This window comes from Platichthys flesus, chromosome 24, assembly GCF_949316205.1.
Source record: "Platichthys flesus chromosome 24, fPlaFle2.1, whole genome shotgun sequence".
Classification (NCBI taxonomy): Eukaryota; Metazoa; Chordata; class Actinopteri; order Pleuronectiformes; family Pleuronectidae; genus Platichthys; species Platichthys flesus.
In genome coordinates, this window is record NC_084968.1 from 316110 (window position 1) to 343809 (window position 27700).

The following is a 27700-nucleotide window of genomic DNA, read 5'->3' on the forward strand; positions in this document are numbered from 1 at the left end:
TTGGATAAACTCACAAATTGAAATTCTGTATGACTGACAATGTTGCCTCTATGTCCCAGTGGGATTTAGCATACATGACATGATCAAACATGCATCACTCAATATGCCCAAGGGTGTCTGCCACTGGTGGGCATTATGCATTATGGTGCGCTGGTAACAGCTGTCCAGTCATTAACATGTTGCATCATTATGAACTACCGTTGAATTCTATTAGGATTGTTACATGTTTTTCATAAACTTAAGTTATAATCATCATGGGTATTACTTGGTATAACTGCCAGCTGTTTGTCAGACCTCAAACCTTTTTGACAGTTTGTTAGTAAAACTCTCTCTTAACAATATAAAGATTCGATCGAATTTTGAAGTTTTTCCTCTCGGGTTGATGTTCTAGGGTTTGAAAGACTTTGCCTGCCTGGTATTGCGGATCTTTTTGACAAGTTTGGCAAGCAGCTTGTAGGAGATAATAGGACACATCAACTCCACAGGCTAAGAAGAAAAAGACAGGATAGATGGACCAAACATTCTTCAATACGTTTGTTCACCGTGCCAGCTGTTGTTTGAATCTTGCTACGGCCTCTAAGTTTGACATCACCTTCTCTTCATTACATAGGAGTGGTTGCTGGAGCCATTCCCAGCTGACATTGGACATAAGGTCGGGTACACCTTGGACATGTGGTCAGTCTATTACAGGGTCACATTCTTGCTCACATTCACAGCGACAGGACCCTTGCATTACTGTGAGCCATGAAAAATATGAGCTATGTTAATGTATTATATCTACTGTATTATCAAACCTGAGATATACAGAATACTTAACAATTCACATTAAACAACAACATATATTACAAACTACTACATCTGCATTGTCTTCAACAGAATGTAAAAAAAGGGTCTTTATTTTATTTCAAACATAAGATAGGTTGTCACACTACTTTTTTTTTACATTTTTGTGAACTGTTTTCCACCTGTCAAATGGAAGGTGTAACCTTTAACTTGTGTAAAAAATGCTAGGAAATATATAAGGTCAGACATGTTTAACTAAATACTGTTGGCAAGTAACTTCTTGCATTCTCAAGAGCTCAAAACATAAAGAAGAAAAAAGTTCTTGGCAGTTGTATAAGAAGCATCTTAAAAGGTACAATACAACATATACTACTTTTTCTTTGCTGTTTTATGAAAGTCCAGTATTGTAATTACAATGAAAAATTATTATTAAAAGATTTCAATATGTAATGAGGTACAGGATACATTGGGTATCTCAGTGAAATGTTCCAACTCAGCCAGCTTCTCTTCAGCCATCTTTGCTCTCATGTCTGCTGCTGCTGCTGCAGTTGCTGCTGCTGGTGCTGCAGCTGCTGCTCCAGCATGACTTCACAGGTCCGTCCCAGTTCTCCCAGTTTGACCTTAGCGTACTCTGCTCGGTTCAGTGCCATCTGACAGTCCTTCCTTGCTGAGTACGTGGAGCCCTCATGAGGTTGACCAGTAGCTACCTATGGAAATAAACAGGAGTTACCTTTATGAAGCACTTTTGAAGCACTGATGTATGATGCAAAAGATATCTCTGCAAATAATGTATTTTTCCAGGTATCTCTACAATATAGACCTAAACCTGAAGCTTATAGACTGAAACAAATGTATGCTCATATTAGAGTGGTGATCATATAAAGTAACTTTCTAACCCTAACCCTATTAGACTAGAGACTTGATCTATAGCTTATTTAGTTCAACCAATCATTTGTCATAATATGGTGTAAATTATATCATGACGAATGTTATTACAACATAATAAAGGTTGCATTATCTGATGGGTTTAGACAGCGTGGGAGTATATACACTCCTGATCAAAATCTTAAGACCAGTTAAAAAATTACAGGAATTTGTATTTTGCACTGTTGAATCTTAGGAAGGTACTAAGTAGAGTTTCAAAATGCAAAAAGAAGAAATGGGAACAAGAGCCCAAAAGTTGTGAACAGAAATTAAAGTGTCAAAAACTGACTCAGTAGTGACTAGCTCCACCATTATTGTTGATCACTTCAAAAATTTGTTTTGGCATGCTTGATGCAAGTGTTTCCAAAAGGCTAGTGCGAATGTTGCGCCAAGTGGTGAAGATGGCTTCACGAAGGGCATCCACTGTCTGGAACTGAAGTCCATTTTTGTAAACTTCCCTTGCCATCCATCCCCAAATGTTCTCAATTGGATTAAGATCAGGGGAACACGCAGGATGGTCCAAAAACATCTGCAACATCTCCAGATAGCCAGCTGCTGTTTGACGCCCCTGCACAACCTGGAGCTCCATTGTTCCATTGAAGGAAAAAGCATCCCAGATCATGATGGCGCCCCCTCCACTGTGCCGCGTAGAAAACATCTCAGGTGGCATCTCCTTGTCATGCCAGTAACGTTGGAAATCATCAGGACCATCAAGGTTAAATTTTTTCTCGTCAGAGAATAAAACTTTCTTCCACCTTTGAATGTCCCATGTTTGGTGCTCCCTTGCAAAGTCTAAACGGGCAATTTTGTGGCATTGAAGGAGACATGGGCTTTGAAGACGTTTCTTGTTTTTGAAGCCCAAGCGAGGATCGTCCCGTGTCTTGACGGACAGCCATTCGGATCCTCCGGCTCAGCGTCGGTGAGATTTTTTTGGGTCTACCACTTGATTTTTTTGTTCCATAACACTGAGGATCTTTTAAGAAATGCAAAATGACTGTCTTACTGCGTCCAACCTCAGCAGCGATTGCACGTTGTGAGAGGCCTTGTTTATGCAGTTCAACAATCCTACCACGTTCAAAGACGGTGAGCTTTTTTGCCTTTGCCATCAAGAGATCTTCACAGTGTGATTACTTGACAGGAAATGACATGGAATCCAAATTTTTGCTCAGATTTTGGCTTTTAAAGGCTGTGGTCTTAAACTTTTAATCAGCTGATGAACAGCCTATTTGAGTTAAATTGTTGTTTTCAATAAATTGCCTGCTCACAACTTTTGGTCTCTTGTTCCCATTTCTTCTTTTTGCATTTTGAAGCTCTACTTAGAACCTTCCTAAGATCCAACAGTGCAAAATGCAAATTCATGCAATTTTTTAACTGGTCTTAAGATTTTGATCAGGAGTGTATCACCCCTCAGATGCTCTTCATAAAAATGTTATTGATTGTTTCTGAAGCCCATCTATGGGACAATTTTTTTTAAATATAATTAGCAATACATCTTAATTGCTGAGTAAAGTGACAGAGAAAAACCTGAACTAATAAGTTACATCTATTAGTTGTTTATATTTTACTGTATTTGCTTAGTATACGGTTAAATTCAATTTTAAGGTGTTTCTGACCTGCCTTCCAACTGATATCTTATATGATAAACTTGATAGGGATATATTGAGCAGAATATTCCAAGCTATACATATAATAACTATTTTTGTTAAGGTGAAACAGCCTCTGAAACAATACTTGTACCATGAAGCACTTAAATTATGTTGGACAAATACAACTACTATTAGAATGTGTTTGACCTGTGTGAGGTAGCGGATCTGGGTGCTCAGTTCACTCTCCACTCGGGTGACAGAGCTTTGGAATTGGACAAGCTGTCTGTCCAGGAGGCTGGCATTATGTTTGTCTTTGGAGAGTTCCAGAACTATATTACCTGCAAGGGTAAGGAAACAACAATATACAGTATCAATTTAGGACCTGACACTGTGACCATGATAAAAGCATCTCATGCCTAAAGCTACACGAAAGGAGATTGATGAGAGTTGAGTTTATCAGCCAGGATGTCAAAATAATCTGCTCAGAGAGGCTGAAAAGCTCTGTGACAAGACTTTTTCCCCCATTCATATTGTCAGTCGAATTGGGGATAATCTAATGCATGAACCAGTCTAAGCTACTTTGCAATGCAAAGGTGGTTCTTTTAGAGACAATGAAGTCAACAAGGAACTGAACAGCTAATATTAAACATATACTCTTTTAAGACAATAGATGTGAAACATGACTATTAGTTCAAGATTCAATGTGTAGAATTTAGAAGCAAATAAATGTGATGATGTATGTTGGTATTTATAAAACAATCCTGGACTAATTTCCATAAATGATTCTGACCAACAATAAACTGTAATTAGTTCACAGTGGTTTCTTGATTGTAACCAACGGAATATCTCTTAATTTTCCCTGTCAAGACTGTACGTTTATGTTTGTATAGACTTTATCTCCTCTACAACTTAGCTCACTTGTGTTTTGTGGTTTACTAACACTTAAATGCATGGGTGTATATCTTTAGTATTCCTACAAACCTTGGTCTTATTGTGTATCACGCAGATTTAAATTAACCAGTTTGACATCTTTTGAAGGTACACTGTGTAGAATTTAGTGATATCTAGTGGTGAAGATGCATGTTGCAGATGAATACCGCTCACCTCACACACCCTTTAAAAACATGTAAGCAAACCTTTGGTAGCCTTCAGTTGTTATAAAAAAAACTCAAAAAAGGTGTTTAGTTTGTCCTGTCTGGGCTACTCTAAAAACAGTAGCTCTCCATAGCGAGGATCCAAACTCCATGGTAGGGTCATATACGCCTGTGTGGGATGGGCATACTTAATGCATGACACAAAAATAAAAATTCCCACTAAGAAAGAAATGTGTAATTTAGATCGCCACAGATTTATTCCTAACTACTGGTAACATGAGAATCGACGACAAGCACGAAGCATCAGATAGGGACACACACACCATTTTTCGGGAGGAATTTTTCTAGTTAATAACTCACATAGAGACAGTGGTCCACAACAATATACAAAACCAAGATCTAAAGATATATCAAACATGGCGGTGTCTTGTATACTTTACCGGCACACTGCAGGATCAACGCTATCTCTTTTTCGACCTCCTCCAGAGCTCTGAGCCGCTCATTAGCCATGACTGAGTAGCAAACCGCTTCTTATAGCAGCTCTCCAAGGACAAATAGTAACAAAGTTTAGTCCAGACAGCCCAGCACGGTGTAGACAGGGCTAAATGCAAATAAACCTGCTTGGTTATGACTAAAACACATACACTGAAACGACTGGAGCTCCTCAACAACTCAGAGCTCACAAATTGACGTCATACAGTCGCACAGTGATTACGTCAGCCTGTCGGACAGGCAAAATGGCTACATCGACTTGGCAGCATGGCTCATCTGCCATGCGACTAACCGAGGGTTTGGTGTCGGTACTGAAAGAACATCGTCCAGAATATTTACCTGCTTTGTTGGCTAGCTACAGAGAACATGGCGTATTTCCGACACAGGTAGTGGCCAAACCGGAGCAGCTCATAGCCTAAAACGAGTTCCCTGTTAGCCCGCTGTCGCTGTGCAGCATCTGCTACAGGCTTTGTTTTTCACTAAGCTGGCATCTGAGGTTACAGTAGCATGTGGCTGTTTACTGTGTTTTTGCTCGTATTGATAGTTAATGACTGTGTTTATTTCTGCAGGGCGCGAGCGCTGTCGGGGGTCTCGTGGGTTTTAGCAATGCCAAGCTGGGCTCGAGCAAGACCAGGTGAGAAAAAACAATGTTTCACGTCAGCTGTCGTAAGGTTTCAGTCATTGCTAAGGTAACCTGAACACTGGTAACGCTGTTAGGATACTCTGTCATCAGCGTTATTTTCAGTATTCTGAACCCGAAGTGACGCTATCTTGTGCATCAAATGGCAAAAGTTTCATTTCATTTATTTTGTGAAACACGAAAGTCAATTGATTCGTTAAGAATTTTCACACTAATGTATATTATTAATATAATGCAGTCCTGATAAATATATTTGGTATCGAATTATATTTCATTTTGAGGTACATCATTTGAGTAAAATTGTATCAGACATTTGGCATTACAGTTGTGATAATTACTGATGTGAAGGAAAAAATCTACAAAAGTCCTATGATTATTAAAAACTGTGTTTTTGACGCATGCCTTGTGTGTGCAGGTTTGAAGGGCTCTGCCTGCTCTCCATGCTGGTTAAAGACAGCTCCAGTTCTCTGTTTGAGCAACACTGCCTTTCCTGGCTGCGTTCCCTGCAGCAGGTCATACAGGTACAATATCAATGGACACAAACGTCCACATGGATACTTTTGTTGTTGTCCAGTCCTTTCAGTCTGTGTCTGCCATAAAACTTGAATTGTTCCAAATTGAAGGCCTAAAAGTCAGTCTGTGTCTTTGGATGTTGTCCTTTAGTCTCAGGCTCCAGTTCAAACCATTCAGCTAGCAGTGAACATTCTGAAGGATTTGCTACACTACTCATCCCAGTTAGCAGAGCTGGCCAGGGAAGTTGGACTCAACTCCATCCTGGGCATCCTGACTTCTCTTCTGGGACTCAAGACAGAGGTGAGGGAACAATGAAGTGAATAGCTTTACATATGAGGGACTAGGGCTGGGCGATATGGAAAAATATCTTATCGCTATCATTTTTTTCATATCAGTCACTATCAATATATATTGTGATATAAATCGAACAACTATTATTACAATTATTTAATTTAAATAAAAAAATTCTGTTGCTGTTTATATTGCTCATTCTGAAGAGGCTGCTGCTGTAACAACTGAATTTTAATGGTTTTATCTTATCTTAAATAACCGTGACTGCACTGAGGTGCACTAGTCAATTTACTGGTCAACAAGTGACTCTGATGTTTTCTAATCACTCACACTTGGAACTCATCTTTAGAAAAACCTTCTGAATTCATAATTATGTTCATGGTGTTGCTTCTTCTGCAACAAAGAAGTTAATACAGCACGCTGCGTCATCAGTGGAAGGAGCGGGTGCACGTGCTTGCACACACAAACTGATGATCAAAAAAGTAATTAATCGATAGTTCAAATCAGGACCCCGGAACCGTCCCGTCTCTTAACCCCAATTTCCTGACTGGTCTCGTCACGTTATGCCTCATGTTGTGGAGCAGGTTTAAAGATGTGTCTCATAAACTCTAGAGAATCAATAAAAGTAAACATCATTCCTTCTACATGTCCTATTAACTTGATGTTGTTTATTGTTGAAGTGTAAAGTGAGCGCAGGTCAGAGGGGAACTGAGACTCTGACACTGGACGACAGACCTTAAATGAGCATCTGTCCTGAAGCAGCATTGTTATAAATATTCAGCGGTGGAAACCCACTAAAACGATGTGCTTAGCGAAAAACATGAATCAATATGATCAGTCACTGCATGGATAAAGAGCGTCCACCTCTATGCAGGAGCTCAAACATTAGCATGTGTGCTGCTGCTCCTCTTGTGTGTGTCAACCTAACATGACGTGGCTGTAATTCCAACCACATGATTGGTTTGGCGCGGCGCTATTCTCATTATCATTGGTTATTTGTGTTGTCGGTCAAAACATGTGATGAGTCCTTTCAACTTTATATCGACATGACATCATCATCGATATAAATTTATATCGTAGAAAGAAAGTTGTGAGCCTGTTCAAGTTTTAAGCCCTCTTGGAAAAGGCAAATTCAGAGTTTTGGGGAGAGTGGCCCAGAAGAAAGATGGAGGCTCTCCCTCACAGGACTCAGGGAAACCTACGATAATAAAAGTCCTCACATTTTTTGCCTAAAACGTCCAGTTCAGCCCTTGTGGCAGGTCGATCGGTCGAAAGTCTATTCTCATCACAATCTAAATGTGACCCAAACACTTTCGTATAAGATGACAAAAACTGCGATAAAATGTGTTCCATACACCAAGGTTTCATGCTCTTTGTGTCAATATATTCAGCCTCTAGGATGGTATTTTTTGGCCCACTATGAGCAAAATGCTTAAGCACCCCTATTTTACAATACGACAAACATTTAAGTTTCATTGTGATTTGATAAATATTAAAGATTAGAGATATTATGATTTTTGATGAATCAACACTTTATACTGAATTTTGCATTAATTTGTTGAAATACCAAAAAGAAGATATGTGACATTAGTGTTTTTAAATGTATGCAAATTAGAAAAAATCCATTAGGACAGTTATGGTCTAAAGGCCGGCGCATGCTTCTGCATTTTCACGGGCCCGCAAGCGCAAGAGCCCTTCCGGGCCCCTTACGTGCTTATGTGTCCCTTCTTATGTGCGTCGCCCAATTTTTCAAACTATATGTTAAAGCTCTGCGAGCCTCACGCAGCCCACAAGGGATTTGATTGGTCTGCTAACTACATCCTTTCCGGAGTCGCATTTCAAGTTTCATGCCACATAATACCGGAAGAAACGGCAGATTTAGAATAAAAATATGGACCAAATAGAAGAGCGTTTGGCAAAAGAGATCCGAAAGTATGACCACTTGTATAACCCGTAACTGACTGTCGGATTTGTCCGCCAGAAAAAGGCTATGAGGAGCCGCAGTGGCGATGTAAATAAACAGTCGACGAAGAAGAAAGAAGGCATCTCTAAGGTCGTCTTCGACAAAACACGTTACTCTGCCTAGTGTTCTGGCGGGGAATTGCTTTGTAACACTTGCAACGCTTGGAAAAGCATGAATGACAACGAGTCCTTCGCAACAGCGGCGTGAAAAGCCGCAAACGCAGTTGCAGAAGCATGCGCCGGCCTTAAGAGGCACTTTTTTTGTGTGAAATTTGGAGTCAAGTAATAGCGCCATCATGTGGCCGAATGGGCTTAGATTTCTTGGGCATTATTTGTATAACATGTCCAATAGATGTACACAGACAGTATTTTCATGTTCTGCAGATTAAAACATATGGAGCTTTTTTCCTTTATTTATTCAAAAGCGTGGTATTTCAGTGTGAGAGCATGACTTTTGATTTATGACGATAGCGATTTAATGTGATTTTTTTTATTTTATCCTCTTCCCCCCCTCAAAAACGCAATGAATGATTTAAATATGACCAACATAATATTAGATACATTTACTGTACAATATTCTTTACCACTTTTTTATTTAACTGCTCACTACAGAAACAAGAAAAACAAATCGGTGTGTATTTAAGTAATTTAATCAAAGTCATTGTAAGTATAAACACAAGCCATGCACTTTTTAAAACCTGTGTGCAAAATTTCCCATCTTGAGAAACATTTTTTAAATTATAGGTGTCTTACTGCTCCCAATTCAGTAACATTTCCAGTGTTGGGAAGGATACTTTCAAAACGTATTCTGTTACAGAATACATGCCCAAATATGTAATCTGTAACGTATTCGTTACATTAACTAATCTGAGTAACGTATTCTGAATACTTTGATTACTTCCACATTGAATTACATTTTAAGTGTAGGAATGCGGCGTTGTTATAGTCAGTGGAGCAGCAACATTTTAAGCTCTGTGTCCACGGATGCGGCGGGCCAGCTGGATGCGATGGAAGGGCAGCTTGCGGATCAGCAGCTCCGTAGATTCCCGTTCTTGTCCGGGTGGTCGTGCAGCGGTATGGAGGCGCCGGGCCTCAGCAGGAACACCCACATGCTGAACACCTCCGTCTCGCAGATGTGCATGTAGGGGACTGGGGGGCTCTGGAGCCCCGCCACCCCGGAGCTCGGCTTGTATTTCCGGGGAGCGATTTTCAGGTCCGCCGCCCGCACCGAGGTCACCGGAGAGATGAGCTCGCTCTGTGTGTCCGCTATGTCAGCCGAAGATTTTTGGTCCCTGTAGGTGATGCAGGCTTGCTTCACTATCTTCTGGATCAGAGGACTTTTGTGGTCCGGCAGCATTCTGGCTGCGGGTGAGGAGAGCAGCCCAGAGCCCTTCTCTCTTTCGAACGTTTTAATCGCACACGTTGCGATTAGAAAATCGTGTTTTATCGTATCGCGATTTTATCGCAAATGCAAATAATCGTTCAGCCCTATTTAGGGCATGTTAATAAATTGTTTGGTGATGTTGAGATGTATTGCTTAAAGAGCGTTTTTTGTTAATCAAACCTATCTTCATCGATTTTAAAACGGGTTGGTCAAAATCATAGAAACCTTTTTGAAACCACAGGAGTTGCTGTCTACACTAAAGGCGTTAACTACTGCTTTATACAGTTTATAGACTATAGATTCTATGTACCAGTAGCTTTGTGTTTTGAGTTGGTATAATTAAATTTTCAGATTTAAATTTTTACTCATCAGTCGAAGATATCGATCATTAGTCCCATTGATTGCTAATTGTCTGGAAAAAGCCAAATGGGTTGACCCCTAAATTTAACAATATTGTGATAATATTGATGAACAGGATCATTTCGTTCACAAGAATTGGTGGTATTAAATTGTCATACCATTCCCTACCTTTTACTGCTGCCCAATGTATGTGATCTTTAGTTTGATATAAGGCAATCGAAGTACCAATTTGTTTATATAGCCTACATACATATTGTTATCATAACTAATACATTTTAAATAATAAGAGATTTTATTTATTCTAAATATTATTTAACATTTTGTTTATAATTGATTAAATGTATTATTATAATGCTTTGTACTAAATTATTCTATAAACTAATAATATAAGCTGTTTGTCCCTGCTTCACTAGTGTGAGCACTTGCAAGCCTATTGTTTTTTTCTCCTTTCTTACGTCATTAAAAATATTAATGTTCTTCGACTCTTCTTCAGATATCCCCTTGAACAATGTGTCCTGACATTTTAATGATTCAGCTAAAATGTATTGATTGAGTAATGAAGAGATTAAGTCACATGCATTGTTTCAGCCCCATAACTAAGACCAAATTTGCATAATTCTCCCTTTTCTTCTTGTGAACACAGTGTGAGCTTTCAGCCATGGAGGGAATGACTGCCTGCATGACTTACTACCCAAGAGCCTGTGGATCCCTCCGGGTAAGATACAAGGAGACAAAGAAAACTGGAATGAAGGAGTTATTTTTCACCATTAATAAAGTTTGACTTATGTGTTGTTGGTAACTAAGATTGTATCTATTTCACTTCTGTCATATGAAGAAAGCGGCTTGAGCTGTCTGTTTTTTTTATAGGACAAACTAGGAGCCTATTTCCTCTCCAAAATGGACAGTACAAACAAGAAAACACAAGTGGTTAGTGTTTCCCCCTCTCATTTTTTAAATATATTATATATGTATATTTACGGCGGCTGTGGCTGAGGGGTCGTCCTCCAACCTGATGGTCGGCAGTTCGATCCCCAGTCTTCCCCATCTGCATGCCGAAGTGTCTTGGGCAAGATGCTGAAGCCCGAATTGCCCCCCATAGAACAACGAAGTCCTGCTAATAGATAAACTGCATGAATGGGTGAATGAAAAACACTACTGTATAGAGCTTTGAGTGGTCATCAGGACTAGATAAGCGCAATATAAATACAAAAACATTTACTATATATCTAATGTACACAAATATTCCTTTACCCTCTTTCCTTGTGACTATTGTTCTGTTAGATGGGTTGTCAGTGCTATGGTCGCTTGCCCTGTCTGGGGGGTCTATTGGACAGAGGGATGGGTGCTGGCAGAGCTGACGGCTGGACCAATCAGATTCACTGCTTATTGGCGTCAGCCAATGGCCTGTTGGTACAGATCTACCAAGGATCAGAAATGGGTAAAACTTTCAGTGAAGCTGAATTTCTCTGTAGAGCCAGAGTTCAATTCATATCTGTTCCTAACTGTATGAAACTGAGTTCATTGTATTTCCCTAACTATAACATACAGAGACACACGTTTAAGGGTAAACATAGCATGGGCATCTCTTGCTCCAACCTCCATTGGATACACGAAACAAAGTTATTCTGAGATGGGCGTTTCAGACCTTGCTGACAGGGGCGTTGGTCAGGCCTTCACTTTCCCTCTGACGTAAAGGTCTGTTCAGCTTTCAGCCCCAGCTACCATCTGATTAATTTGGCTGTCTTCATCTGAGAGTAAGAAACATACGTAAACACGTGTGACCATAAAGTCTACGGCCTAGTGTTTTTGGCACCAAACACACTTTGGGAACTATGCTTAAGCATAAATTTCATTGTGACCAATTAATGACAACACAGAACTCCAATGACGAAGAGCTATTTTGACTAGGATGAGTGCCAGTTCCTGTCAGTCATTGACCTCCAGGTTTAACCCTAGCCCGACTGTTGGAAGTCCCCATAGAGCACAGCAGCATCCCTAGGTTGTATACTCTCCAGGAACCCAACCACAGACATAGAGAAAACTGGATATTCCTGACTGATGTCATAGCCTTCCTCATCAGGGTTGGGTGAATTGCATATTGTCTGGCTCCTCCCATTGGACAGATTTTCACTCACAAACACCACTAGAAAGTATTTCCACCGACAACATGGCTACCAGTACCACTGAGACAGACAAACCCATTTAAACACAAACAAGTCATCTGGTGACAGATGTATAAATACTAACAATGGATGCATAATAAGGTTTGCTGATGACTCAGTTATAATCAGTCTGCTGGGGGTTTTGATGTTATTAATGATTATTTAGAATGATGAACTGATTGGGATGTGTTGGGAGAGACTATATCCATCACTAGAGAATTATGATTATAAAGTTAAATATTCCCATGGACTATCTTCATTTAAAAATCCCAATAGCACCCTGATACTCTTGTGATTGACATGGTCCTAGTGGTAGTTGAATTTGGCACAGGATAGATGTAAAAAATGTTGAGCAAAGACATAATTACTGGGAGCCCATCGACAAAATAGTGCAGTTGATATTTTGCATGTGCCTGACCATACACTGGTCACTAACTGCTCTTCAACAACATTGTATTTAACTACTGATGCGATGCCACTTACGATAAGTTATATCTCAGCAACAGCTCAAAAACCAAAGACCAAACTTTCTTTATAAACTAATGTTGTGGAAAACAATTTTTTTGCTATTCAACTCGTTACTGTTATTATCAAACAATGATATTATAATAAATTGATAGCATACTAGTAGGATAGATATGGAGTTGGACAAAAGCTTTTAAATAATAGAACTATATACCTGTGACCTATATTAAAGGTGATATGACCAGTCAAATTCAGTGCCCCTCCCCCAAAAAAATTTTGTTTTGTTTCCATAGGTTGCTCATACGACTTAGCCAGCAACCCAAATTGCATTAAAATCTGCAGTGATGCGGCCCAAAAATGAGATGATTTGACATTAGCTGCATCCCAGTTGAAACAGTTTATTCTCTCTAACATTCCTTTTGTAATACAGAGCCATCACTGAGACTATATTAAATCTGTTAATACTGGAAATGTATGCTTTTTTACACACCTGACATTTGTATCATTCTTTAAAGATGAAATGCAGATATCCGCTAGCTTTTATGAACATGTTTGTTGGAATTTCTTCATCTGTTGTCCCCTGGTTTAATGATTTGGTTGCTAAGAGTTGATTGCTTGTTGTTGATACAGATGGAACTGCGCAATATGAAGGTTCGGGGGTGGAGCTGGCCTTTCCTCATCTCGACCAATCCGATCCCCTGCTCCTCTTGCAGCTCCAAAACAGATACACAGCTCTCTGTATGGCACTTAAACACACACTAAGGTACAACACAAACAATGTCAAACTGAAATCTAAATTTCAAAATGTCTCATCACCTAAACCACAATACAATCTTTTTGGTTATTATTGTGTCTCGCCATTTGAATATTTTTGGTATTCAAATATCTTCTGCCGTTATAATTTAATTTGTTGTGGTGACAGCACTAACTACTACATTTGAAATAATCATCAGCAACATATCTTCCACATTCAATGTTCAGATAACTGGCCTCACTTTGATAAGTTCTAATCAGACCTTGGTAAAAATGCTTGATCTTGGAATCTTTTTAATATAGCAGAACCTGAAAGCTCCTGAATCTATGTACTTACTTGATAGTAGACACTTTTCAAATAGAAAAAAAAAAACAGGTTGTGGTGAATATGTGGGTACCTGTACTGTAGTGCATTATAAGCGCAGAAGCATCATGCTGTGTAGTGTTTTTAAAGAACCAAATTTGAGCCTAACCAAAATAAATCAGAATGTACACCGATAATTGTAGCATTGTACTGTTTTAACTTGAGTTTACAAAAACATTTAAAAAAAAAATTTAATTCAGAAATCATACAGAGCAGTAAAGTGTTTTGGGTTCCAGGTGTTCATCTTGTTCTTCTCTTGTACCTGTCCTTCAGAGTGGATCCAGCCTCAGCTGTACGTCTACCTGTCAGACCAATTCTCAACCTGGTGTGCCGAGCCCTTGCTGTCAGCTCTAAGAGCATAGTGAGTGTGCAAATGCTCTCACACACACTCAACAATTGTCCATTCGATTAGCGAAATATAAAATTATAGAAATATATAGTTATTTACTTTCAAAACTATTTACGTCACAACAATCATAAATACCAATGATTAAGTGAGAGAAACAGGATATATATTATATAGATACAAATAAAATAGAGAATCAAATTACCTATACATCAAGATATATTGCCAGAAAAGAACAAACAAATAAAATAAAATTGCACAAATCCTCCTGGTCTATCACACAATACAAAATCTGAACAACACACTATTGCACACTTATATTCAACTAAATTCCATAACTAATAAACCCTGCCTTCCTTGACGCAAAGTCATCCATCAAATCATTTTGCCCAGTAATTGTATTGTTAATAATAATTACAGAAAGGCCACTAAGGCATTCCTGTGACATGGTGGATCTGACGTAGGCACATCGCCTCTAAATTGAATGCTAAACGCATGATGGGGAAAAACTGCAAGTTATGTACTGCAACATCAGCCAGTGCATTTTCATACATTTTGGTAAATGACAAACAAATGGCATTGATCATTATTCTTATTTGACTGTGTGTGTGCCAGAATTTAACAGGAGACGGAAGTGTGAGGATGCTTGTCCTGCCCATCATTCACACCAACACTCTGGAGGTCCTATCAGCTCTCATCACAGTGTGAGTGTGGACACACACACATGCATTAACACACACTTTTTAAGATCTATATTTTTAATTTTTTTCATATAGTTTTTTTTCTTCACAAATGTATATGTAATACGATAGACAAGTCATTGCAAAGATACAAGCATGCAGGAGATATAATTGTTAACTGTAACAGTGGAATTGATGTGTAGCTTCTTGTCTGCTCTGTGTGTGTATTACAGTGTACGTAGCGGCATGGTTCAATACACTGTAGTTCTACAGAGGCTTTTTTCTCAAACCCTGTCTTCCTGGGCACCTCTACACGAAGCCAATCTAGGACAGCAGAAAGCCTACAGGTAACTGCAGCACTACCGCCTGTGATCGTTTTGTTTTATATTGTACAAATCAACCTCTTGTTTTTTTACATTAACCAATATCTAAATTACAGGCACCAAAACTCCTATTCTGTTGTTACATGGGACCATATTTGATCCTCTTGCCAAAGCTGCAGCAGAAAAAAGGAATAATCCATATTTATATTTGATAGGAGAAACCTAATGAGCAGTATCATGTCAGCATCCTACCTTTCAATTTTAATTAGATTTACTGAATCAGGTATGTTATCAGTTATTTTGAAACTATTGCTTGCTAAATATTTTGGGATTACCTTTTAAGCCGTATTGAGATTACAACTAATGGCAGTGCAACATTATTTATTAGCATCACAACTGGACATTACTACATAGTGATTTTGTTCTCACTGAAAGTCAGTTGACGTTTTTAGCTAAAATTTCAGACTATGAGGATGTGGCAGAAGAATTTGTTTCTCATGTCTCTTCTTTCATTCCACAGTTCGGTGCGGGTGTCGGTGTACAGAACCTTAGAGCTCTGGATCCAGGTGGCCGGGGCCTCTGCAAGCATTCTTCAGGGAAGCCCAGGCCATTCAGAACTACTGTTTAGCCACCTGCTCAGTGACATCACACCAGGGGTCGACTCTGTCAAGGTGACTTCACTTTCCATTAAGTTAGTTTAAATGTACATGTCTTTTTGAGTAAGAATTAATTAGTTTTTAATATTATCTATCAGCAGTATAGTTTGTAGAAGCAGTTTTCTACCTCGAGATATGTAAAGGAAGCAGCACCAAGTATTCAGTCCCTGTGTCTTTCTGTGTGGTCGGTTTCTACAGCTCCGGGCTGGTCTGTCAGCTGATGTGGTTCCTGGAGGGAAACCAGGCCCTCGGAGGACGAAGCCTTTGGTCATAGCAGATGCAGGCGGGTCATCACTTCAGAGGAAAGGAGACCTTCTAGCCAATCAGGACACTTGCCTTTCAGCCCTCAGAGGTGAGATTTGGACCAAGACTGAAAAGATCTCATGTCATAGATTTTTTGTAACTCTGGTAAATCAGAGATTTTTTCTTCTTCACAGCACTGAGACAGATCATACTGACAAGTGGTACACTGCTAAAGGATGATATACACAAGGTAAATGTCAGTGTTACATTGTTGTTCATGATAATTTCGTTTTTTTTTTGCCAGATATTAACTGTAACTGAGAATTGGTGCTTTAACACTACAGCAGTTAGGCTCAATCGCATTTCACCCCTTGGCCCTACCCCTCGTTTCAGAGGGTTGTCTTGCCCTTTGAAACTGAGTCACAAAAGGTTGTGGTTTTAAATCTTCCCCTACAAATTGTAACAGTCCTTCAAGAAACCATTACATCATCAGTAGTCGTAGCGAAAACCCGACACATCATCAGTAGTCATCAATGTAAACAGTCCAGAAAATTTTGTCGGGGATGCCATTGTGATCTTAAATAAACCAATGCTATTTTTTGCAGTTACTAAAGTGAAAAACCCATAATATCCAAATAACATCCGTGCTAACGCAGGTGAATCAATGAGATTTGAAACTGAAAAGCTTGGATCCTCTGCATTATTTCACATGGGAATCAAAAGCACACAGCTTCAGGCTGCTAGCAGTGGTCTGTAGGCAACCCTACCAGGATGCTTTGTTATTAGAGGAACAATTAGGTTCAGTAACATCGCTGCTATACGCAGGCTCAATCAAGTGCATCGTGTGTCTTCAAAGAAGGGGAATGCGACGTGACATTATGCAAAAATACATGACTATCATGCAAAAAAAACGCTAGCGCACTCACAATCTTTATTGTTGTTATGAAAAAAGTGACCATAATACATTTAAATTATATTAAACTAAGATATTACACTCATTATCGTAATTTTAAATCCTTACGTTCATTGTGAGGGTCGGAAAATCTCCATTTGGAGGTATTGGGACAGCCTACCGCTACAAGTGAACACGCATAACGAATGGGAAGGGCTTAGGCGTAGTCACTCTATTTCAGAGTGAACACATCATCTTTTCAATGGCAAACAGTCAAAATGTGTAGTTTTCAGTTCTGTTTATTTTCTCACAGCGTCTCCACGACGTGGTGCTGCCGCTTTGTGTGCGGCTGCAGCAACAACAGTCCTGCAGCAACACTGCATGTGATTCTGCAGTGGGGGTCAGTGGGCAGTACAGCAGTGCCCTCACGCGACGCGAGCTATACAGGTACTACCTTCATTCACATCACATCAGAGATTTACAACAACACTGTATTAGTGTCTTTTATACTTTTATAAACTTCTATCTGACCATTATTTTTGAAATAAACTCTTTCATCTGTATAAAATTGTATTACTGTATTACAAAACATCAGCGTTTATATTTTTTTCAGGTTGCCAGTTTATAACACTTCTTTTTGGCTCATTTAGCTGACAAATATTCTCTACACACCTGTAGTGCATACACTGATTAATTTGACCTGTATGTTGTAATCTGAGTCAAGCTGAGTAAAATTAAGACTGTAAACAGTTGTATCAATGGTTGATATCAGTGTTTTATTTGTATGGACTTTAAGGTTATTGCTGGCTCTGGTCCTGGTCCCATCACCCTGTTGGCCTCCACCTTTGACCTGTGCTGTATCCATCCTCAGCAAGGGACTCACCGACCGCAACCTCAAGGTAACCAATCTCAGGCAAAAAGAGAAGATTGAAGGCGGTAACCATGAGATGTGATGCTGGTTTGAGTGACAGGTTCATCAATTCCTGCAGTTGATTAAAAAAAATAGACAGCAGCAATTTTGCTATTTTCTCTCACGACTTCCACAACTTAAACAGTAAATGTTCATATTAATTATTAACTATTCCCTAAATCTGCTAGGGATGTGTTCTTGCTTATATGAGATGATGAACAAAGACCTCCCAAAGTCGCTGCATCAGTTAGATCATCCTTATTCAGCAGCCCTGAGCCATCTCAGATTACGATCAGATTTCTAACCTGCTGGAAATCTGGTCGGTGTCACCCAAACTTGTACCGCAATCACACCAGATGTGGAAGCGTATCAGCAAGAAATGCTGTCTGCCTCCTTTCAATTGGGCTGTTTACATCTGCAGCAAAGCGACGCGCAGTGGAGAGGCCGGCTCGTGATCTGCCCCGTAATGGTATCGGCATCTGTTCTATTTCTTCCCGTTCGCCGCTAACGAATCGGGCCAGAAAACATACTGAATCTATTTTGAACGATATAAATTATGATATAAATGATCAAATATGCATCTCATACTTTGGATTTATTTTCATTTTATTCATTCCACCATATGATGAAATTTCCCAAACTGCCAATCCACTTACATTTTTTCAAATTTTTTATTATGTACTTTCACATTTGTCAGTTGTGTCTAAAAAGACAGACACACACACACAGACAGAGAGAGGTGGTGGTGGAGTGGCTATAGGCATGCGTAGGTCAGTCTCTTGTGAAGACAATCATCTTTTACCCCAGAACTCCTACATTGAACGGAGCATACAACAACATATCAGCTATATGTATGATTACAAAGTAGCAGAAGAAGCAGAATCGCGGACAGACTATGGGCCCAATCCCATTTCACCCCTTCTCCCTGCCCTTTAGCCCTTTCCCTCTGTTTTGAATGTGAAATTCTCCATCCCCAATACTTGTAGGGATGGAAAAGTTTTGGGCTGTAGAGCCTTCGAAAAGGACATTTATCAGACCCATACTTCAAACTGAGCGCTAAAATAATTTCCCAGAATGTCATGGAATCACAGGCAAGTTTGGAGAGTGTGCCACAGATGTAGTATTTTCTCAGTTAATAAGGGTTTTAAAATTGCGATAATAGTAATGTCTTAGTTGGATTTTACGAGCATCCAAGCGTTTCAATTTCAAATGTCATTGATTCACCTGCATTAACATAGACTTCAAGATTTTAAGATCTCGACATTGTTATTACAATGACATTACCGGGAAACTTTTGTTGGTCACGTCTGTTTACATCGTAGACTACTGATGACGTGTCGGGTTTTCGCGACGACTACTGATGAGGAAACGGCTTCTTGAGGTTCTGCCCAATTCGTAGGGGAAGATTTTAACCAGTACGCTTGGTATCTCTGTTATAAGGGACAAGATAACCCTTGAGAACAAAGGGTAGGGAGAAGGGGTTAAATGGGATTGGGCTTTAAAGTGATAGTTCACACTGAAATTAAAATTCACACATTATCTACTCACCCCAATATCGATTGGGGGGGGGTGGGTGAAGTGTTTTAGTCTAAAAAACACTTTGGCAGTTTTAAGGGCAAACAGTGTAGCTCATTAAAGACCTATCTTCAAACGTAATAAAACAACAGAAAAAACATAGCATGCCTCCATACTGCTATTGTGGTGTTATCCAAGTGTCCGGAAAGCCCAAGATTAATATTCAACTCGAAACAACGTAATTTACACCAGGTTTTAATTCTAAAAGTTCACCAGAGGTGGCTAAGCTAGCATTTCCGACGGTCCCTGAATGCACCTTGTCGGACAATATCTGCGGACATTTAAGCTTAAAACACAATGTAACTGTCATTTTGAGTTGAATATGAATGTCGAGGCAGGAAAAGTATATGTAATTTAAAAGTATTTTATTTTATGTTGAAAATTGTATTTCAAATTATACTTCCATTATACTTTTTACAATATTGTAAAAAAATTGCATATGTTTAACAATGACACACTCTTGAAAACTGCACAATGCTTTTTTTAATCCAGTAATTAAAAATAATTCTCAGTAATTTCATTTACTGAGAAACTGTATAATCCTGCATAACAACAGATAATACTCAATACTAATCAATACTAATCATTTTCTTCATATCTGTATGAAAAACAACACATAACTTGTACTGTTAATTTATGACACATGTTAGCCTCAGGTATGGATATAGGTCTCAGCTTTCTTACGTTTCATCATTCAACCGCTGATGGCAACAAGATTTAGAGCTTTTTAGTGTCTCTTCTGCCTTGTGTTTTCGTGATTAAACAGATTTTGCGGACCAATCAATGGTTTTTCTCCTGGTGAAAGGTCATGTAGTGTGTGTCCCCCTATCACCAATCAGTAGTGTAGTATGAAGTCAGCTTTCAGAATCATTGGTGAATCTGATAACCATAGGTTGAACTGACTACAAACTAATTATTAAGATAGATATTGACTTGAACACAACTTTCAAAGAACACAATATGTCACGTACTAATTTTGTCAAGTCATTTCAGTTTCTAATGACTATTTGCAATTGTGCCCTACCTCCCCTCTCAGATCTCTACATTCTGCACTGAGGCCTTGACCATCTGTAACTCTCTGCTCCATCCCCGTAATCCCTCCATCGCCCTCCCCTTACCACCTCTCACGTTGAAACCCACCGCACCAGTCCTTTCATCCTCTCAAGGACCTACCCCTGGACTTACTTTGCCAACCCTTTTAGGAGGCACCGCCCCTGGTCCCCCTTTTGCTACTCGCCACACCCTCAGCCTTGGCTTGGGCTCGCTTGAGAACCACCTCTCTCTGGTTCCGGGGCTGTCAGGCCAGGCCTCTACTCCAGGAGACATGATCCTATCCCCACATGCACACCACATGTCAGACCAGCCAGGGCTTGGGCCCCCAGAAGGGCAGCGACCGGTGTTTGTCCGTTATGAAAAAGAAGAAGCAGATGATGTGGAGATCTCTTTGGCCAGTGACTCAGATGACAGTGTGGTCATCGTTCCTCCAGGGATGCTTAACATGGAAAACCAGCAGGAAGACACAGCCGTCTCAGCAAACTCCCAGAATTCGGCTTCTGCTGCACCTGGAGGCTCCACAGTCACACTACCAGGAGGAGAATGTGTCACCATGGTTCCCACCACAGCAGCACCAACCACAGTAGATGGCATCTCGCTTTCCAACAATCTCCCTAACTCCTCCCCTCTACTCACCACTTCCACAGCCCCCATTAACTCCTTCCCTCCTTCCAGCACCTCAGTGGTTTCTCTGGTTCCACCTCTTAACTCTAGCACTCTCACAGTTCCACCGGGCAGTCTGGGGGACTCGATGCTTGGTAGACCCCAGCTCCAGCAGATGCTAATGCAGCCCACCACGACATGCCAGCCCAGTGCCATGGGTCTGCAGCTCCACCAGCATCAGAATCAGCTGGGTAGACATCTTCACCAGCATCAACCTCCCACTGCACTGAGTGAAGATTCAGCCGTCATCAACATAAACAGCACAGATGAGGAGGAGGAGGAGGAAGAGGAAGACATTGAGGATGACGAAGAGGAGGAAGAGGAAGGGATGGAGGAGGAGGATGAGGAGGAAGAGGTGAGTGATTTTGCTGAGGATGACCTCTATGATGGAGAGGAGGATGAGGAATATGATGCACAAGAGGGAGAAGAGCTGGAAGAGGATGAGGAAGAGGACGGAGACATACCTCCATTAGCAGGAGAGATGGGGATGGAGGAGGGGAAGGTGCTCCAAGCAGCAGTGGATGAAGGTGGGATTGCTGGATTCAGTGTGGAAGGAGATGATGAAGGTGGGATAGAAGAGATTCAAACCAACAGAGTGCTGTTCGGAGAGGACAGGATTAAGGTCCAGGAGGTGGAGAGCATTGGAGTCCTGGAGGAGGCGCGGGCGGGTGACGACGAAGAAAGCGAAAGGATGGATGACCCTACCATGCCACAGATACTGTGTGTCACCGGAGGACCACTGGAGAAGAGGGAGGAGACAGAGGAGAAGGAAGGGGTAGCTGGAGGAGGTGTGACGCAGCAGGAGGCAAGCTTGTGGGAGAAAGGAACCAGTGAGATTGAGCCAACAATCCCCTCAGAAGAGTGCACAACCAATCAGATTCAACAGGTACTTAACACTTTTCTTTTCTTTTTTTTTTTTTACTTCTGATGGATGCAGATGTCATTACATCAGTGTTTAAGTACTTAACAAAGGCTACAAGATTTCGGGCACTATAAGAGATGTGTTCTTCCCTGGACATGCATTGATACTTTTATATAAAATATATGATATATATATTTTTTTAATTTCAGAGATGAACAGAAACAATCTCAAAATATTCATGAGGTGCACACAAAAATTGGTGAAGACGGCATCAATTATAATGGCACTCATGATTTAATTTAAGTGGGTCGTCAATTTGACCACTGTCCCCCCTTTTTGTGTGTCCTTGGGCAAGAGGGCAAGATACTGAACCCCAAGTGGCCCCTGATGGCTGTGTCAACAGTGTGTGATTGATCTGGGACGGGTGGAAGTGTTGCATATTGAGGCGCACTGTCAATGTGTGTGCGAATAAGTGGATGGCAAAAAACACTGTCCTGTAGAAAGAGGATGTCTGCCTCCCGAATTGAAACTGGAAGATGTTTTCCATGGAAAGGAGCTCCTATTCTACGTTGGGGACATCAAGTATGCCTGAATTCTGCGAGTGCAGTGGGGTGATATGGTTCTATGAGCGCTTTCAGGTACAAGTTATTGTCAGATCTACTGTTGCCCTAATGATATGACAGTTTTTTATGTAAAAACAGTGACCAACGCATAAATACAATCAGCAAATTTTTGCCAGCCTAGTTAATATATTTGTGATCTTTTTTTGTAATATAATATAGGGCTGCAACTAAGGATTATTTTGATATTGGTTCAACTGTTGATCCTTTTTTAGCTACATTTTACCCTTTCTAGCGTCATCTTCTTGTACAATGCTGGTTCTAAAGACATCTGCAACTGAATTAGGATAATTCCAGATTTAGATATCTGCAATTTAATTCAATTTAACAATCATATCTTAAATTCGACTGAATTTGAGACACCTTCAATTAAGTTTGAACTTGTCAGAATGGTGTTGTAGATATTATGATGTTGAATTATGACTTGTTGGAATTAAAGTTAATATAATATATTAATTCAAACGAATTGTAGATATCTATAATGAGAATCCACACACACAAATGTAAACAATATATATTATGTTATTACAGATCTTAAAAACAGGTTTTTAAAACCGAATTAAGTCAGAATGATGTTGATCATTTTGTTGATGTTGTACTGTATACATTTTTTTTACCAGTCACAGTGAAAGTAGAAGTAATCCAAATGACGTTGGCAATATTGTGAAGTTATCCCAGATTAATCCATATGTTACATAAATTGTTTGCATCATACAAACAAATTTAGAGCTAGATATGTCATTTAATATGATCTAAGCCATTGTTTTTAAAGCATACCCTTTTCTGTGATAAATCGCACCTTATTACACCTCAAATAAATGTCCAGATATCTGGTTAGTCAAACTCTCAGACATGTTCTCAACACGACAGGTCCTCCGTCCCTTACCTTTCTCTTGGCCTTCAAATATCTTTGTATTTAACAGGGTCCTAAGTATATACCCTCCTCTGTTGTCTGTTTCTGTTATACTAAGGTTTGATCAAATTAAGCTTGTGTTGTTACCATGAAACTGAGAATCTTCATCTCAACAGGAGTCGTGGGCTGAAACGGCACAGGAAGCCAGTGTGAGTGTTAACCAGCCATGTAGTCATCAGGAGGAACAACCAGCATCTGCCAAAGGACAAACGGCACCTGCAGAGCCTGAAACCGCCATAGCACTGAATACTAAAGAGCAAGAGGAGACAAATGAGAACAGAGACAACAAAGTGGAAACTGAGCTGCAGGAGACAAAGGGAGGAAGAGGAGGAGGAGAGACTGATGGAGAAGAAGTCAAAGGACTGAAGAGGAAGAGAGAGGAATTGCAAAGCACGGAAGAGGCGGGACACGGCACTGAGAAGAAAAAGGTAAAAATTCCCAGCTGTTCAAGTATTTTAAGTAACACAAAAAGTCTTTTGTAAATCTCACTCCCCACATGGTGCATGTTTGAGAAGTTGTCCCTCTGTCTGTCCCTTAGCTGGATGATGACGCCATGGCCTCCATGTTGGCTGATTTTGTCGCCTGTCCACCTGATGATGAAGACGGTGCCTCTGGATCAAACTGCTCATAATCAACTAACAACCATAACTGTCTGTAATGTTATTGAAGTCTCCATGAATACTGCTAAGATACTGTATTATTAGTGACATTTTCAAGACTGAGTTACCTCAAGTAACAAGTCCTGTGTTAACATCTTCAGTCATTCTTCAATTTTCACATCAGACTGATATAATGTGGCCTCCAGGTTTGTCTTTTAACATTGTTGCTCACTTTCAGCTACACTGGGTGGGCTGTGGGAATATTAAACTATTACAACTTTTAGTGATAGCAATAAGTGAGGTCTTTGTTTATTCTTCTAAAGGGTTGTTTCACTCACTAAACATGACGCCATCCACTGAGCTGACAAATCTGAAAACATTTACAAAGAAAAACAACTGAAACTGGACAAGGGCCTCGGGAGAGAGGAGGAAGTTGTCTGTGTAATTTGAGTGTCAACTGTTCAGTAGAACAATGTCCATTTCAAACTACATACTAGCTGTACAGGTTCTCTGTTAACGTAGTATTCTTTCTGTAGAGATACAAAAACATCAACATAGTCTACTGTGGTAAACCAAAATTAAGAAAGAAATTACACAAACTGCCCTAACAGACATCAGTCTAACTGCATCTTTAGTAATACCCAGCAGAACAAGACGCAACCCTAACTTCATGTTTAACAGCGCTTTCTGGAGCTGTGTCACAACCATCTGCTCTTCACTGAAAATGTTTGCAGCTGTGAGGCAGCTTTTCCATTTCACATTTACCGTTTGAACACATTACACACAAGGGGCCATATTCAGAAAAGGTTGCTCTTAATGCAGGTAGTTTATCCAGTCTTGTTTTCTGCAACTTTTACTTGTTACTTTGCTGTTTTGGGGGGTTTTGGTTGTTTCTAAGATACATTTCTGATCCCAAACACATCTTCATATACTCCTTTTCTTCCCTTCTCAGGCCCAGGGAAACCCCCTGTGTTGTGTCTACAACTGTCTAATAGTCTAGCTTGCACTACCTTGTTTGTCAATTAGATATTCCTCCTAGCATAGGTCTATAGCAGGGGTCAGCTACCTTTACTATCAAAAGAGCCATTTTTCCCCCTCTTCCACCAAATAAGATTTGTCGAGCCGCAAAACATTTGATCGCAAATCGAATAAAGTTCTATTTAAAGTTATACTATATTAAACTATAGTTTGTTGCATTTCTGAAATTATTGAACAAATATAAAGAAAACTGTTGAAATTTTTTGCTATTTTTACCTGTTACAACGAAGGAAAACGCCAAACTCTTATGAAGAGAAGAAATCACACAGGCAAGTGTAGGCCTACTTTGAAATAAAACACAGAACTATTGCTATTTGAGTCCTCCCCATATTTTTGGGAAATGTATGAAATAAGAAGTACCCTAGTTTGAACTAAATAAAAACATATAGCTGCAGTCTAATAGCTTAGGAAGATACATTTTAGTTGACGAAATGTGAAAGCAAAAAGTGAAAGCAGCTCAGACTGGAGGCGGACACAGAAACTGAAGCTCAGTGGAAACTAACTGCAGCTTCTGCTCTGATCATGAAGCTGCGGCGCTGATCTCTGAGCAGCCGTGACCAGAGAACTCTGTTTTCACTCTTTCCACTGATAAGAAGCAGCCGGTGAGTCAGTGACCGGCTTGTTCACGTGAACGAGCTCTGATCTCACTGTCTCTGAGCAAGTGAGCACATCATCCTGCGGCGCACATCATCTTGCGGCGCACATCATCCTGCAGCGCACCTCATCACCGCACATCATCCTGCGGAGCATATCATCCTGCGGTGTACATCACCGCCACATATCATCCTGCGGTGTACATCATCACCGATACATCATCATGCGGCTCACATCCCCACGGCTCACATCGTCCTGCGGCGCACATCATCCTGCGGCGCACATCATGAGGCGCACATCATCCTGCGGCGCACATCGTCCTGTTGCGCACATCCTCCTGCAGCTCACATTGGCGCACATCGTCCTGCAGCACACATCGTCCTGCGGCGCACATCACCACATCTTCCTGCAGCGCACATCATCACTGCACATCTTCCTGCAGCGCACATCATCCTGCAGCGCACCTCATCACCGCACATCATCCTGCGGAGCATATCATCCTGCGGTGTACATCACACCACCACAAATCATCCTGCGGTGTACATCATCACCGCCACATCATCATGCGGCTCACATCCCCGCGGCTCACATCGTCCTGTGGCGCACATCATCCTGAGGCGCACATCCTCCTGTAGCGCACATCCCGCATATCATAATAACTGCACATCATCCTGCAGTGAACATCATCTTGCAGCGCATCATGACCGCACATCATCATACGCCGCACATCGTCCTGCGGCGCACCTCATCACCGCACATCATCCTGCGGTGATCATCACCGCCACATATCATCCTGCGGTGTACATCATCACCGCCACATCATCATGCGGCTCACATCCCCGCGGCTCACATCGTCCTGCGGCGCACATCATCCTGCGGCGCACATCATCATGAGGCGCACATCATCCTGCGGCGCACATCGTCCTGCTGCGCACATCCTCCTGCAGCTCACATTGGCGCACATCGTCCTGCAGCACACATCGTCCTGCGGCGCACATCACCACATCTTCCTGCAGCGCACATCATCACTGCACATCTTCCTGCAGCGCACATCATCCTGCAGTGCACCTCATCACCGCACATCATCCTGCGGAGCATATCATCCTGCGGTGTACATCATCACCGCCACATCATCATGCGGCTCACATCCCCGCGGCTCACATCGTCCTTTGGCGCACATCATCCTGAGGCGCACATCCTCCTGTAGCGCACATCCCGCATATTATAATAACTGCACATCATCCTGCAGTGAACATCATCTTGCAGCGCATCATGACCGCACAACATCATACGGCGCACATCGTCCTGCGGCGCACATCGTCCTGCGGCGCACCTCATGTGGTGGCACATATAATCACCACACATCATCATGTGGCGCACATCATCCTGCAGCGCACATCATCCTGCAGCGAAAATCATCCTGCGGTGTACATCGGCGCACATTTTCCTGCAGCGCACATCGTCCTGCGCCGCACATCATCCTGCGCCACACATCATCACCGCACATCATCTTGCGTGAGTACAAACAAATTTAGAACTAGATATGTCAATGTTAATATTTTTAATTGTCATCCGAACAAAATTCACTTCATGTCTTAAAACTATATCTGTGGTGAACAGTTGTTAAATCAATTAACAAAGTGAATGTTCAGTCCAGAGTTAAAACGGCAGAGGAAAGGCAAACAGCATTAAACTACAAAGTAGAACATTAACAGGAGAGAAAAAAAAGGCACAATCCATAATCCAGAAAATGAAGACGTTAAGACAATCTTTTTTCAGATTCCACTTCGAAATTCATTCATGTATTGTATTTCTTTAAATCATATTTATTTATTTGCACAGCTTCTGTTTATATGCTGCTCCCTAATATGGCTGTTATCTGACACTGGAGCCCATATTATTACCCAACTTCCCTTTCTGCAACTTGTGTGTGTATGCGTGTGCGTGTGTTTGTTCATGC

General features: G+C 40.8%; 2 protein-coding genes across 2 annotated transcripts; one reads left to right on the top strand and one right to left on the bottom strand.

Moving 5' to 3' along the window:
• Nucleotides 1-863: 863 nt before the first annotated feature.
• Nucleotides 864-5087, bottom strand: med11 (mediator complex subunit 11). Its single transcript, XM_062383784.1, has 3 exons — nt 4828-5087; nt 3501-3631; nt 864-1490 (listed from the first exon to the last, which is right to left on the bottom strand). The coding sequence occupies exons 1-3, from the start codon at nt 4895-4897 to the stop codon at nt 1308-1310; spliced, it is 384 nt and encodes a 127-aa protein (XP_062239768.1). The 5' UTR covers nt 4898-5087; the 3' UTR covers nt 864-1307.
• A 5-nt stretch (nt 5088-5092) lies between these two features.
• pelp1 (proline, glutamate and leucine rich protein 1) lies at nt 5093-24404 on the top strand. Its single transcript, XM_062383783.1, has 19 exons — nt 5093-5265; nt 5449-5513; nt 5935-6040; nt 6183-6332; nt 10673-10744; nt 10897-10956; nt 11311-11467; nt 13287-13419; nt 14047-14134; nt 14735-14823; nt 15033-15146; nt 15643-15793; nt 15977-16130; nt 16216-16271; nt 17227-17360; nt 17710-17812; nt 20435-22000; nt 23626-23937; nt 24048-24404. The coding sequence occupies exons 1-19, from the start codon at nt 5125-5127 to the stop codon at nt 24138-24140; spliced, it is 3744 nt and encodes a 1247-aa protein (XP_062239767.1). The 5' UTR covers nt 5093-5124; the 3' UTR covers nt 24141-24404.
• Nucleotides 24405-27700: the final 3296 nt, after the last annotated feature.

Bases quoted from the DNA above. Each gene is read 5' to 3' on its own strand.
- med11 (XM_062383784.1), bottom strand. From the start codon at position 4,897: ATGGCTAATGAGCGGCTCAGAGCTCTGGAGGAGGTCGAAAAAGAGATA. The intron at 3,632-4,827 runs GTAAAGTATACA...TTACCCTTGCAG, and splicing joins GTTGATCCTGCAGTGTGCCG to GTAATATAGTTCTGGAACTC. The intron at 1,491-3,500 runs GTCAAACACATT...TTATTTCCATAG, and splicing joins AGATCCGCTACCTCACACAG to GTAGCTACTGGTCAACCTCA.
- pelp1 (XM_062383783.1), top strand. From the start codon at position 5,125: ATGGCTACATCGACTTGGCAGCATGGCTCATCTGCCATGCGACTAACC. The intron at 17,813-20,434 runs GTAACCAATCTC...CTCCCCTCTCAG, and splicing joins TCACCGACCGCAACCTCAAG to ATCTCTACATTCTGCACTGA. The intron at 23,938-24,047 runs GTAAAAATTCCC...TCTGTCCCTTAG, and splicing joins ACGGCACTGAGAAGAAAAAG to CTGGATGATGACGCCATGGC.